General features: G+C 53.6%; 1 protein-coding gene across 1 annotated transcript; it reads right to left on the reverse strand.

Annotated features, from left to right (window-relative positions):
• Nucleotides 1–671: 671 nt before the first annotated feature.
• On the reverse strand, nucleotides 672–2640 carry FOXD3 (forkhead box D3). Its single transcript, XM_069788526.1, has one exon. The coding sequence runs from the start codon at nucleotides 2535–2537 to the stop codon at nucleotides 1314–1316; it is 1224 nt and encodes a 407-aa protein (XP_069644627.1). The 5' UTR covers nucleotides 2538–2640; the 3' UTR covers nucleotides 672–1313.
• Nucleotides 2641–14446: the final 11806 nt, after the last annotated feature.

Below are 14446 nucleotides of genomic sequence, written 5' to 3' on the forward strand. Positions count from 1 at the left end.
TTTTGGCAGCTGCCCTTAAAACTTAGTTATTAGGAATTAGCCGGGAAAGGCCGTTCCCTTTCCGTGGGAACGCGGAGCCGCTCCTTTATCACCGATTATTTCCCCGACCTGAACGAAAGATCCGCGCTCGGACACCGCACGGGCGCGGCTCGAATTTTATTTTTTTCGGTCAATTTTTGTTCCTTGCGAAATAAAGAATTAACGTTGCTTAGATCGCCCCAACGCCTTTTATTTAAAACCGTTTCTCTTAGAGCCAACCCAAAGCGTACCTAGTCCGGCCGGGAAGGGGCAGGATCCCGCAGCGCCCGGGATGCCGAGCCGAAGTCAGGCTGAGAAAAAATTAATATATTTAGGGGGGGGGGGGGGGGGAAAATCACGGCATGGTTGAGGGAGCCTCGGACCTGCCGGGGAAGGTTTAATTTGGAAGGACTCGCGGGGATGCCGGTCCGGCAAGGAGCGGGGCGGGTGGCTGCCGTTGCGCGGCCGCGGAAAGAACCCGCGGGGCCGTGGGAAACCCGCCCGGTTCCGCCCCGAGCCCGGCGATACCCAAACCTCGGTGGGAAGGAGAGAGCCAGCGCTCCGCGGGCGCGGATTCTCCTCCGCCCGTTTTCCAGCCTCCGCGGCCCCCTGCTCGGGTGGGTGCTCAAAGATACGCCTCTCACACAAAGACGGGCAGAGCATTTTAAAAATTTATTTACAAAGTTGTGTACAACACGAAGGGGTAACATTTAGAATACATATATTCATTCATATATAAACAGACTTCTATAATAGAGTGACAGCGTTTTCCTCCTCTGTGGGGTTTTTTTTCCTCCAAAATGTTTTTGTTGTTGTCGTCGTTCGTTCGGTTACTATTTAAAATTTCCCCCGCTTATTGTTTTTTGTATACATTTTTGTGTGTGTGTGTGGTTTTTTTTTTTCCTCGTTTGTTCGTTTATTTCGGATAAAACCGCTCGGAGCGCCGGAACCTTCAAAAAAAGTGAAAGTTCGCAGCTCCTAAACGCGACCGTCATTTCGCCTCTTTAGAAAAATAAAAACCCCGAAAGCAACGTCAGTGATTTTTGATACAAATATGTACAAGCGGCGGTGGCCGTTGGGGAGAAAGGGGGGGAGGGGGAGCCCGACTCCGGCTGCGGAGCCCGAGCGGGGCGGCCGCGGACCCCCGCACCCCCCACCCCCCAACCCAAACACACACAGAGAGGAGCCCCGAGGGGGCGGCCGGCGGCGGGGCTGCAGGAACCCTCCGGCCGCGGGGGGGGGGGGCTACCTACCGCCGGCCGGGGGTGGTGGGCTACCTACCGCCGGCCGGGGGGCTACTGCGCCGGCCACTTGGCCTGCACGGCGGCGGCGGCGGCGGGGGCGGCGGGCTGCAGGAACTGGCCCGCGATGATGTTGGTAGGCACGCTGAGGATGGGGGCGATGGCGGCGGTGGTCCTGGCCAGCGCCAGGGGCTGGTGGGCCATGAGGGCCGACTGCACGGTGACGGGCGGCCGCAGGAAAGTCTGGGCGCCGGCGGCCGAGCTGGCGGCCGGGACGCCGATGATGTTCTCGATGCTGAAAGAGGGGCGGCTGCTGGGCTCGGATTTGACGATGGAGCCGGCGGCTCCCAGGCTGTTGAGCTGCAGCTGGAGGCCGGGGCTGAGCTGGGAGTTGAAGGCTTTGCGGCCGAGCTCGCCGGACGGCAGCAGCGGCACGGCGGGCGGCAGCATGGGTCCCACCGGGGGGATGTAGGGGTACTGCAGCGCGGCGGCGGCGGCCGCCGGGTGGGTGTAGGCGCCGGGGTGCAGCCCGTAGGGGCGGCCGTAGGGGCCGGCCAGGCCGTAGGCGCCGAAGCCCTGCATCATCAGCGCCGTCTGGTCCCGCAGGTGCTCCTGCTGGTGCCGCTTGAAGCGCTTCCTACGGCGGAGGAAGCTGCCGTTGTCGAACATGTCCTCGGACTGCGGGTCCAGCGTCCAGTAGTTGCCCTTGCCCGGGTTGCCGGGCTCCCGGGGGATCTTGACGAAGCAGTCGTTGAGGGAGAGGTTGTGGCGGATGCTGTTCTGCCAGGCGGGGAACTTCTCCCGGTAGTAGGGGAAGCGGTTGCTGATGAACTCGCAGATGCCGCTGAGCGTCAGCTTCTTCTGCGGGCTCTGCAGGATGGCCATGGTGATGAGGGCGATGTAGGAGTAGGGCGGCTTCACCAGGCTGCTCTTGGGCTTGCTCTGCCCCGCCGCCGCCGCCGCCGCCGCCGCCGTCGCCCCGCCGCCGCCGCTCGCCCCCTCCTCGCCGCCGCCCTTGTCGGCCGCGCCGCCGGGGGCCGCCTCGGCCGGGCTCCCGCCGCCGCCGCCGCTCTCCGCGCCCGCCTCCGCGGGCAGCGCCGGCTCCGCCGCCTCGTCCAGCGGCAGGCGCGGCAGGGCGGCCGGGCTGCCGGCCTCGCCGTCGCTCTCCTTGCCCGGCCCGTCGTCTCCTTCGCCCACCACGTCGATATCCACATCCTCGGCCGCCGGGACGGCGGGGCCGGACATGTCGCCGGAGCTGCCGCCGCCCGACAGGGTCATCCCCGCTCGGCGGAGAGGCGGCGGCGGCGGCGGCGGCGGCGGCGGCGGCGGCGGCGGCGGAGGCGGCGGCGGGGCCTCCCGCCCGCACCCGGCGGGGCGGCGGGTTCCCCCCGCGGCCCCCTACCCGCCGCCGCTCCTCCGACCGGTCCCTGGGGCTAGACCCGAGCGGCCCGGTTGCCCCCCGCGGCGCCGTCCCCGCGGGGCATGGGGCGGCCGCTCCCGCTCCTCTCCCGTCCGCGGCGTCCCGCGGCTCGGGGCTGCTGCCCTGGCCGCCCGGTCACCTCCGGCTGAGCGCTCCGCTCCCGCCGCCGGGCATCGGGGCTCAGGCGGCGACGCTGGCTCCCGCCCGCCGCGATGGGCGCCGCTGGGCGCCGGGCATGGGGCCGCCGCCGCCGCCGCCGCCGCGCCTCCGCGGGCACCCGCCGCTCCACCGCTCCGCTCCGCGGCCGCGGCCCCCGCCGCGCACCGCTCCGCCGCCCTCGGCTCTGTCTTTCTGGCTCGGTCGGCTGGGTTGTTTCTCGGTTGGTTGTTTTGGGGTTGTTTTCCTCTCTCTCTCTGGGCTTTTTGGGTCGGTTTGGGGCTTTTTTTGGTCCTCCTCTCCTCTTGCCCGCGTTTGGTTGGGTTGGTTTTTTGGGGGGTTTTTGTTTTTTTTTTGGTCCCCCCCCTCGGCGGAGGGAGGGGACGGAGCTCCCGGCGGCCGGGCGGGGCGGGGGGGGGCGGGGGGGGCGAGAGCAGGAGGCCGGGGCGTCGCGGGGCCTCGCTCGCCACTTTGGAAGCGCGGCGCGGTCCGGACTGCCTGATAGATTACTTTCCCGTTAAAGATATACTCGGAGGCGGCGCCACGTGACCGCGTGACGTCAGGCGCCCCGCTGTGAAGTCATGCAAAACTCGAGTTTGTTTCATGGACCGTCAACAAAGAGCAGCGCCGAGCTCCGCTCCGCCCGCCCCGTCGGGCCGCCCGTCCGTCCGTCCGTCCGCCCCGACGGCTCCGCCGCAGCCCGCCGGGAACCGGCAGCCGTGTGTGTGTCTGTCTCTCCCCCCCCCCAAAAAAAGTTGCCTCCCCGGGGGGTCCCGATGTCGTTGTCGGTGCCCGGAGGCCGCCGCGGTGCGCTCGGCAACCGAGCGCAGGCTCAGCGGACGCGTCGCCGTAAGAGCGCTTAAACCCGCCAAGTTCGGGCTCTGCAATCACTTTTCCGTGGTTTTCCTTTTTTTTTTTTCTTTTTTTTTTTTTTTCCCCAACAGCAGCACCAGCTGGGAACGGAAGATCAGAGAATGGCTATTGATTAATCTATTAGGTTAGTCGCAGGGAGAAATAAAAAAGACGTAAAATAACAAAGGGAAACTATAAATAAAGAAGCTTTTAGCCGGTTCCTTTTTTTTTTTCCTCCTCTTTTTTCTTTTTTTTTTTTTTTTTTTTTTTTCCAGAGGTGTTAACGACTTAATCATTGCGGGCGTTAGCATATGAAAAAGTAGGAAATGAGGGAGTGTGTGTGAATGTGAGGACCGTATTGACGCGGCCCCAGGTAAGCCCCGGCCCGGGGAGAGGCGCCCGGCGGGGCGGGAGGGGGCCCGGCCGCCCACCCACCCACCCACCCGTGCCCCGGTGCGCCCCGGAGAAGGAACCCCCGCCCGGGACTTCGGCCGCGGGTGGTTCACGGGGCTTTGCTTTTTAATTCGTGTCCCCCCCCCATCCCCATCCCCTCGTTGTTGGTCATTCTCGCAGGTGTTGTCGGATTTCGGGGAATACAATTAAATGAGGAAAATGCCCCACGAGCGAACAGTTTCACAATCTTCCCGGGGGGCCGGTTCCCTCCCTGCGCGGCCGCGGACCCGCCACCCCGCGGGGTTCCCCCCCCCTCCCTTCTCCGGCTCCTTTTTTACGCGTTTCCCGGCGGATCTCCGCGGACCGTGACCCTGGCCTCCGCACCCGCGTACCGTCCGCCCGCCCCACTCACATACCGACGTGCACACTCACACTCACACACTCACACTCGTGTCCGTGTCCCCCCCCGCCCCGCTGCATCCCAAAAGCTCTCCCAGGGAAAAGGGAAGGAAAAAAGACCAACTCCGCAGCCCCCTGTTTCATTTGTTGCGCTTTTCTTCGACACAATAAAAGTCAAATTAATTGATTCATACCATTAATTACGGTGCTTAGCGTGAAAAGAAACGTTTCCCCTCGATTAGGGCTCTATTGTGCTAATCCCGTGTTCAATCACGGCTGCCGACTGAGGGGCCCGGCCCGGCGGGGCGGCCCCGCTCCGCGCCCCTCCGCGCCCCTCCGCGGGCCGGGGGGGGGGTGTGTGTTGGCGGGGGGCTGCTGGGGCTCCCAGGGGTTCAGGCGGCGAAGTTTAGGAAAGTATTTAGGAGCCCACCCGGCTGGAAAGTATTGAGGAGCCTAGCCGGGCGGAGTGGGGAAGGAGAAATGGTTTTCCAAAAATCAGGAAACTTTCCCCGAAACATCCCGGGAGCCCCCGAAGTTCAAGGGCTGAACGTGAGCAGGAGCAGGGGCTGCGCCCCGCAAAGCAATAAAATAATTAAAGCAGGCGATGCGGAGGTGGAAACCCACAATAATGCCACCGCCAGAAATAGAAAGTGGGCGCCCATATAGACAGATAGATTTAGCAACAGGAGAAAAACAAACTGTATCGTCCGGATCGATACGGAGTCAAATAGAGACACGGCAAGCAGCGGGGAAAGGGAGGATGGAATAAGTTATGATAGAGAGGGAGAAATTAATTACAACTCAATTTGATTCTAATATGGTAAAGCAAGATCCCGGCTGCGAAGCGAGTTAAAAATAAATCCGGAGGCTGAGCCTCGGGGGTGGGGGGGGTGCTGGGGGGGGGAAGCTGAGGAGGAAAGGCAGAGCTGGGGCAATTTCTGCTTCTGTAATCGTTTTAAAGGAAGGAGAAACCAAAGGTGTCCCCTTTCATCTCCTTAAGCCTATTACTTTCACTAATGAGTTATATAAATCGTTGACCTGACCTGGATTAAACCAGCATTGTGGTTCGTTATAAACGTGCGGGGGTAAAAGGGGCTCGCAGGAGAGGGGCTGCGGCTGAGAAATCCCTGGAAAATAAACATATCCGAGGCGGGGACACATACACACACATCACACACATCACGCACAAACATCCCCCGGCCGGGGCCGGAGCTGCGGGGCCGGAGCCGGACACAGCGCCGGCCCCGGGGCCTGGATGCCCCCCTCCCCCGGCCGGGTTTTGGGCTAAAGATGCAGATTTTCAAATATATCTGCGCTTTTTTTTTTTTAAGGCCTCTATTTGCACTTGTTTGGGTTTTTTTTTCTTTTTTTCTTTCCTTTTTTTTTTTTTTTTAATTGTAATAAATCGCCTGTAAAACCGGCAGACCTCAGTGTAAAACGAAATTGGTCATGTTTCCAAAACGGTTTCGGATTTATTTGTATTGGAAATGTATAAACATCCATTCTGTAAAAGGCAACACGTTTAATTAACGATGAGAGAGCAGTTAGGGGCAGAAAGCTAGTAAAATTGTGTGATAAATTTATGGCATTGTTAGCGTGCTTTTAATTATGGCTATTATGTTAATTATTTCACATTAGCATGGAGTTATCAGCAGCATGTCAGATTTAATCAAAACCAGCCTTTCTCTCGAAAATTGTGCTTTTCGTTCGCCGCGAGGAGAACGGGGGGTCCCGAGCCGAAGCCGCTCCCCCCCCCCCTTCTTTATGTATTTAAAAATAAATAAATGAAGGCTTTTTAAAAGAGGACTTCCCATTGAAAAGAGTGGCTGGACGTGATCCGGGCTGGTGCAGGCGGCGGATCCCTTTAGGCTACCGCGAGCAGCGCAGGGAGGCAGAGGAGAGAAGCGACGCTCTTGTTTTTTAGGAATTCACCATTTTCACCCCCTCCGGAGAAGGCACTTTATCATTTTGGATCATTCTGTCAAACAATATGATGTTGCTCATTTTTATCTGTCCCGTTTTACAAAGCCCCCGTTCACACTGCTGGCCAGGACAACACGCCTGAGTACAAAAGAATAAAAGAGACAAGCCGGGAGAATATAGGATCGCTGCGTGGATCAGAAAGGAGAAAAGAGGAGGAGGTGTGTGTGAGGGTGTGAGTGTGAGGGGGGGACGCCGTGGGGGCTCGCAGCGGCCCGGGGCCGGCTCCCTGCCCGGCGCTGCCCCGCAGGAGCGCGGCGGGGGCTCCCGCAAACGTTCCGCAGCCCCCGGGGCCACCCCCACCTCTCTGCCCCGCAGGGTCGGTGCTACCGGGGAGGCGACCCGCCGGTTTCCGAAAGGCTGCCGTGCAAAAAAGACACACCAAAAAAAAAAAGAAAAAAAATATAAATTTAAAAATAAATAAATATATTGCCGGTTGGGGAGCAGCCGGCAGCGGGGCAGGCGGCGAAGCTGGATTTTTTAATTTTTTTGGGGGGGGGGGGAAGGCTCTGTCCGCGCCGAGGTGCGGAGCAGCCCCCTCTCTCGCCTTCCGCGCCCGCGGAGAGTCCGCGGCAAACGCTCCGCCGGCCGCCGCGCAGCCCTCGTCGATGCCGGCTGCACCGCCCCGGCCTCCGCCTTCTCCCGCTCCGCGCAGCCCCGCGGAACCTCCGCGGAGCCCCCGCGGTGAGCCCACCCGGCTCTAACCCACACTGCGGTGAGCCCCCTCCTCCGGCCGGCCCCGCTCCCCCTTCCTTCCCCACGGGAGCGGGGGGCTGCGACCACGGCAGCTGCTGGCTTATTTTTAGAGCATTTCCATTCCTCCGGTTAATTTTAGATCGATTCATTATTTAGCCCCAGTTCGCCTTTAGGGAAACCCAAGCTAGGGGCTTTGCTGGCGCTCCGCGGCCGTGGAACTTTCCCCCCGTGTGGAGTTTATTTTCCTTTAGGTACGTATTGACGGGGTCCTTTGCCTCCTCTCTCTGCCCTCCCCTCCCATGGGAGCTGAACCAGGCGGTGGATGGGTGCTGGGGGGGGGGCACCCAGCGGTGCTGGGGACTTCCCAGTATTGGCCATAGGCAGGAACTGTCTGGGGACCTGGCAAAAGCAGGTAGCAGCGCTCAGGTGTCTCCGTAACATATTCTCTTGGGACTCGTGAAATAAAAGCAAGATTTTGTCAGAAGAGTGGAGGCCAGTACAGCTTATATTGGGGTGTTTTACAAAGCAGGGAGAGAGCAAAATTAGTCAAGTAAGTTAAAATACAGAATTATTATCGGGCAAATTGGACTGTGTGAGCAGAGGAACTCTGCTGCCTTTTGTGCAAGACGGCAGTAAAGTTAGTTGAGATCCAATTTCAAAAAAAACCCACACCACCAAAACCATTTGGCAGTTGTTCAATAACAATGTCTTTATTCTTCAGATTTTAATTTTGCAAATCCCCACACTAAACCAGCGGATAGGTGTCCCCCAGTTTGCAGCCCGCAAGCACCCTGTGCTCGCTCCGCACTCCCGCACAGTCCCGGTCATCCAGCAGCGGCGGTTCCTGGAACCACCCCGACCATCTCCAACAAAATGGCTAAAACTCATCCTCTACACACCCGCTCAAATCCCTGTCCCTGGAGGATGCTCCTGTGGAGAATAATAAATACACAGCAAAAAACCCGCAGAGGCAAGTCTCAAGAAAATCCTTTAAATTTGCTTTATTTGAGGGAGGGGAAGGGTGGGAAGAGGTGACCCTGGCCCAGCTCCTGGGGTGGTGAGGGGGGGAGGCAGGTGGCAGCCCCTGGCCCGGCTCCGTGCGATGCCGGGGTACGACATCCTCGCCCTCCGGGGAATGGCTGGTCGGTGAGGGAATGTTCTCGGGCCATCATTTCTCCTTCAAAACCTGGGGATTTCTTCATGCAGGGAGGGAGAGGGGAGGCTCGATGGGCTCGGGAAGGAAGATACAGTTCATATGAAGATGCCTTTATTTGTCTGAGGAAGCGGAGTAAATCAACGTGGCATAATATTTTTCCCTTCATCTACACATGGCCCAAAGGGACGGTGCAAACGGTGCCGATTTGGTGGCAAAAATGGGGATGCATCTCAAAAAGAGCGGACGCAACCCAAAAAGAAGGGACGCAACCCAAAATGAGGGTCCACAGAGAGGCAGCGGTGGAAGCTCCCTTCAAACCGCTGCCCGTGTGTGTTTTCATACTGACTTTGCAGGTAGGCAGAAGGTGTGAGGAAGGCACAGCAGGTTTTTGTCTCCGTTGTTCCCCTTGCCCGTGAGATGCAAATGGCTGAGAAGAAGCTAAGAGGATTTCCAGGGATGTGAGGAAATCCCTTTGCCGAAAGCAGCATCGCTGCGAGCCCTGCATGGGCCGGCCCGGTCCTCTTCCCAGCATGAAGCTAACGCGTACTTAACTCAGAGACGCTCCCATGAGATTTTGCACATCATGAGAGTGCCCAAGGAACGCCACGAGCTGATTCAGGATTTAGTTTTATTGATCGGCACAGCCAGGACGTTGGCGGGAGCCAGCTCCCCCTCCACGTGCTCTCATGCTTCCCAGGGCTTCATTTGTTTGTTTTTTTCCAGGATAGTTTTGTAAGCCATTCCTCTGGCTCGTGTATAACACCCTCGATTCCCTTTATTAAGCATGGAAAGACAAGCGGTGAATTATCACTGTTGTTAATAAAATTACTCTGCTAATATTTTTCCCCAACACATTGAATATTATTGATACATAACGGATGAAACCCCTCTTGACGCAGGCGGCCGGCGCAGGGCCTATGCATCACCGCAGCTCCACGTACACCATCCAAATGGTGCCTTGGTGGAGCGTAAGTGGTGCACAGGCCTTTTATGGGCCTTCTGCAGAACGGTGAATTTTACCCAAAATGCAGGTTAAAACCCATGCTAGGTATTAATGTAATCAGGTCCATAATCTCTCCATCAAAAACTCCCCAAGCACCTCTTCACCTGCTAAACCAGGTAGCTCCTTATCTGGAGAGTGCTCTAACACATTTTAGGGGACTCTTTGCTTTTTTTTTCTGTAAAGAAAATACGCGTCGCTAAAGCCCTCCAAGTCCTGGCTTAGTGGCAGAGCAAGGGGAGTCACCGAAGGGCCGTCCCGACTTGCCACGTGTCTGCACCGGTCCAACATTTTCCTCCCCTACCTTCAAAATACAGAATTGAGTCATCACAATTTTTCTACGAAAAGTGGGTGACTTCCACAAACTTCTTGGAAACAGAACCAGCAGGTTCAGAAGGAAAAAAGTCTGTGTTTTTTTTTCCAAAATCCATTTTTTGGGCCCAAAATAATGTTTTTTTCTTCTTTTTTGGGGCAACACGGACCATTTCCAGCAGAGCTGCTTCCTGCCGTTCCCCACAAGGCTTCTTTGTCAGTTTGACCACTAGGGTACTTCTGTGAATTCAATTTAGATCCTTCACCTTATTAGAAGAATCTTTATTAAACGTTTTATTCAAGTATTTTAATACCTTACAGGGCATGTTGTAAAACCCTACTGATTTCAGAAGCTTCTTTGAGGGATCACAGGCAGTGCAGAGCCTGGATGAGCATTTCCAGCGCTTGTGTGATGGGAGCACACGTTGGCAACCTTGCTCGTGCCTAGGACAGGATGGATAAAAACAGGGAAAGTTTTCATTTTGACAAAAATCACTAAAGGGTGGTATTTCTAATCAAAAGGGGAGGATGTGAAGGATCAGCGTTTATTCCTTAAACCACATCAACATTATTTTTTTTTTTTTTTGGTTGGATTTCCTGCTTTGGCCCAGGTAAAAAAGGTTTCCGAGAGGAATTCCAGCTAAGGAGGTGATGAAACAGTGTATTGAGCTCATCAGGCAGTATTTACAGTCTGTAAATAAAGCTTATTTAGGGGCTCTTGTTAAAATATTACATGATGGAGGAGTTCAACAGGCATGTTTAAATGGATTCTAAGCAACTGGGCAGAGAAAAAATATGTCTGTGGGACCATGAAACATTTATCTGTCCAGAAGGAGAGGGAAAAAAAAGCCAGGAATGATCTATCATAAGGGAGGAAATCTGCACCTCAGCATTTGCCAAAATGTCTTAATTGCTTTGTAAACTCATCTAAATAAATAAAACGTGGAGCAGCTCTCTGCTACGGACGAGCGTGGTCTGCGCAGCGGGGAGGATTGCTTGGGGATAAAAGATCTAATCCTGCCCAGGGCTGGGCTCGCTCCTGTCTCAGGGCTGCTGTGGGGTTTATTGCAGCCGTGGCCGGTGCGGGAGGGCAGGAAAGTTTCACAGGGTCTGTGGGGGGGTTGTGGAGGTGTGAGGGGGCTGCCATCCCACCGGCTGAGCGGCTGACACGGGGAGCCATCCCCTGCACCAGCCCTTGGCCGTGGACCGGAGCCGCTGGGGCGGCTTTCAGCCCCGCTGGAAACTCTGGCAGGCGTCGTGGCTCCTCTTTACTCAGTTTTTTTACCGCTGCTTGTAAGTTTTACTGGTGAAAATGGCTCTGGGCGATACTTGCAGACCATTTACTTTGAGGACTCACGCAGCACAGGTGTAAGAGGGCTTCTTCTGCTTCCTTGGGTTTATTTAAAACTGCCCAATTTGTGGGGTTTTTCCCTACTTCCCTTGGGAAAATATTCCACTGCCTATGACACACTTCTCCTTGTAGTTGGTCTACATAGGCCATTTATTAATTTTACCTCATTACTGCTTGTTACACCTCTTAGCACCAATGCAGAGTTAACGTTCATTCATAATAAGAAGACATTTGTGCTGACATAAAGCTTTCAAGCCAGTGATCTCAAAACACCGAATGGGAATGAATGAATTTAACTTGTGCAACTCATTTAACTACAGAAAAGCGTTTATTGTTCCCCAGTGCTGCAAAGGGAGATACTGGGGTTCACCGGGACCAACCCCAGTTAGTGCCCAGCACTCAGGTCTGTCCTCATGGGATTGCACCCTCATCTTTCTGCAGGCTCTGCCAAGTCCTCCTCATCCTCAGCTTTTACTCTCTGCCCTGCTCCAAATAAGCAGGGAGATGGCTTTCCTCCTCAAAATCCAGAAGAGATTGCTGCTCGGCGCAGGAGGGCACGCTACATTTCACCCTAAGAGCATTGGGCCCCCAGAGCGCAGGTAACTGCGCTGCAGCAATGAAAAAGGACTTTCGGATTCACTTCCAATGAGCTCTTAGTCCTTCGTGGCTCTGGGTTTGGGGGTTACTGACTGACGTCCGAACTGCTCGGGAATAGGAAACGGCTGCAGTTTTTCAAAGGTGAAAATAGTCATTAGGTCCCTACGCCCATTGAGACCCGCCTGTGCATACGTGTATCTGCAGCTTGGGAATGTGTTTTTAAACTAATTGCACTTCTCTTGGGATGGGGTTAGGACTTACATCAGCTCAGACCGCAGTGCTGTTTCAGAACGGGGTAAAGCTCGAATGGGGTAAAGCTTGACAGGTGAGGAGGTGGCTCCTCTCTTATGCGTTCGGTTTGTTTCTGGAGTATAACTGACTTCTACCCATCCCTATAGCCTGCAGTTCCAGGTCCGGCTTTGTTAGACCTGTCAGGGTCTTTCTCAAAGCAAAGGGGTGAACTTTCTCCAGCCCTATAGCCCGTGTTTCCAGAATTACTCAGTGTAGCATTTAAACCGTGTAAATTAATGGGACTTAAATATGTGCTTCAAGTTAACTGTATTCTGAAGCTGAACTAGTGTTTCATTTTCCAGGTAAGCCTTGTTAAAATTTGTAAGGTAAATTTTCATCTTCATATATATGAAATATCTTCCTTCCTTGCTTTCTCCTGATAGATTTTACCATTGTATTTTCATTTCTTAGTGAACCTCGACCTGGAGCAATGGTCATTCCTGTATCGAAGCCGCAACCAACGCAGCTCCTGAGTTACTCCAGTGGTGGCTGGAAGGGTCCTGCAGGGCTGGTTTGTGTTAACGGGCACTGCTCACGGAGAGACGATGACCGGAGAAGGCACACGGCTGAGACTTTGTCACAATATCCTGCTGGTTTGGCTTCTATTAACCACTAACTAATGGCCTAGTCCTGCATCCTTTACATGGACAAAAAAGGACATTTTCTCAGAAAGATCGGCCAGATCCTGAACAACTTTACTCATGTGGTTGCTCTCCATTACAGTAATTCTTTGCGTGAATAAGAGGGTAAGGATTGGTAAGGATTTTTTGGGCTGTTGTTCTGGGAAGGACATATGTCTAGCATAGCTTTAGCTAACATGTCCTGCATGTTTTACGTGTTTCTTATGTGTGTGAAATGTAATATACTTATATGTTTTGGAGTCATGTATTTAGATATGATCTCATATAAGTTTGGCAGATAAATATGTTCATATCATATAGCACTGACATACTTATTTTTACTTAGGACTGCTTGTATTCAAGGACTTCTTTCTGCGCTTGGTAGAGTCAGTAGAGGCCTTGCTGTTGGCTTAGCTGGATCATCATTAGGTCCAAATTTTCCCTTCAAATTGCAGCCATCCGTCTGAACAAAAAACATGCTATGCAACCTAGCCATTACGTTTAAGTCAAAGGTGAATGTCAGATACGGATCCATCCTGTCAATGGCAAAAAGATTTATGCCTGTCTGTACGAGGCTAGATAATCCCTTGAAACAGGAACGATGTTTTATTTTCTATCTGCCCATGACACTTCAGCGACTGGTCTCTGGGGTCTTATTCCTTCAAAGGATGACGTGAAACAGGCTGAGCTGTGGCTCTGGCACAGGTGAATGGATGAATTTGCAAACAACTTTGTGCAACTTGCTGGCAGAATTACCTGGACAGAAATCTCTCCTTAAATTTACCTTTCTCCCACATTACTTGCCTGAATGCATGACACCAAGGAGGAGGAAGAGGCAGGAAGAGCAATGTCCTGATTCTCAAGAAGCTGCGAATCTGAAAATGGAGAGTTTCAAAAAAATTCAAGAGGAGAAATTAAGTAAATAAATGCTAGGTATAGAAATCAAACACACACTGCCCAATGGGAGAGCAGCACTTTAATGGTGTAATTAGTGAACAATCTTGCTGAAAGGTCTCTGTGCTCGCTGCCCCTTGGTACCGTACTGTGATTCTGTGGTGCAATATTTGTTCCTGGTTTCTTCTGGTAAAGTTTATAGATGCAACTTCAAAAAAAGAGGGAGTATTTTCTGTAATTTTTCGTTAACCAATCTACTGCAGTAAATTATGCCCCAGCCCCGTGGCTTTCTGTGTAACACGAATCAGATGGGAGCTTCATATTTAGTTTAATAAACCGTAATTTCTGACAAAGGTAACTGTCACCTTTTGTTTCATTCTGCGCGTTTATTTTTCAAGCACCAGAGCTGACCTCCGAACTCAATCTGCACTTGCCTATTGATGCATAAATATCTGTAATATCACAGTAAATTAAATTCAGTTTTAAAGGGTTTCTATTTAACAATCTGTCAGAACTTTCACAGCATTTGATTTCTAGTTTCCTCTGTCCACTGACAGGTTTATCTCAATATGGCTTGATTAATGAAACCTTTTATTTGGAGTAAGCATACCTATTATTACCATAATCTCTTAATGCTTGCTTAGGCAACATTGTACTCTAACAGCAGGGCTCCAAAAACTTCCAGCCCCTTCACTACTTGGCAGAACAAGCAGCGAGATTTGGGGGCTGGGGAAGGGACAGCACTGTCCTGCCCCGCACTCTCAGAGAAGGGGGTGTGTGTTGCAAAATCAAGCAGTTTCCCAGTTTAGTGCATTTGGAAATGTTATTTCCGTGGAAGCTGGTGCTAAACATGCCTTATCACAAAGTATGTTTACTACAGATTAGCAAATGTACATTTCCTGTGATTAGTCTTACCCTAGGGAGGCAATGGATGTTCTAAAGATGAGTTCTTAAGGATGATTCGTTGAATTTAGGGAAAAAATACTACAGCATAGCCTAGAGAAGTTTGTATAGATTTGGATATCAAAGTCATTGACTTCTGATGCTTGGTTTTCCTATCATATGGCCCC

This window comes from Haliaeetus albicilla, chromosome 8, assembly GCF_947461875.1.
Source record: "Haliaeetus albicilla chromosome 8, bHalAlb1.1, whole genome shotgun sequence".
Lineage (NCBI taxonomy): Eukaryota > Metazoa > Chordata > Aves > Accipitriformes > Accipitridae > Haliaeetus > Haliaeetus albicilla.

Coding starts and splice junctions, on each gene's coding strand:
- FOXD3 (XM_069788526.1), bottom strand. CDS start 2,537: ATGACCCTGTCGGGCGGCGGCAGCTCCGGCGACATGTCCGGCCCCGCC.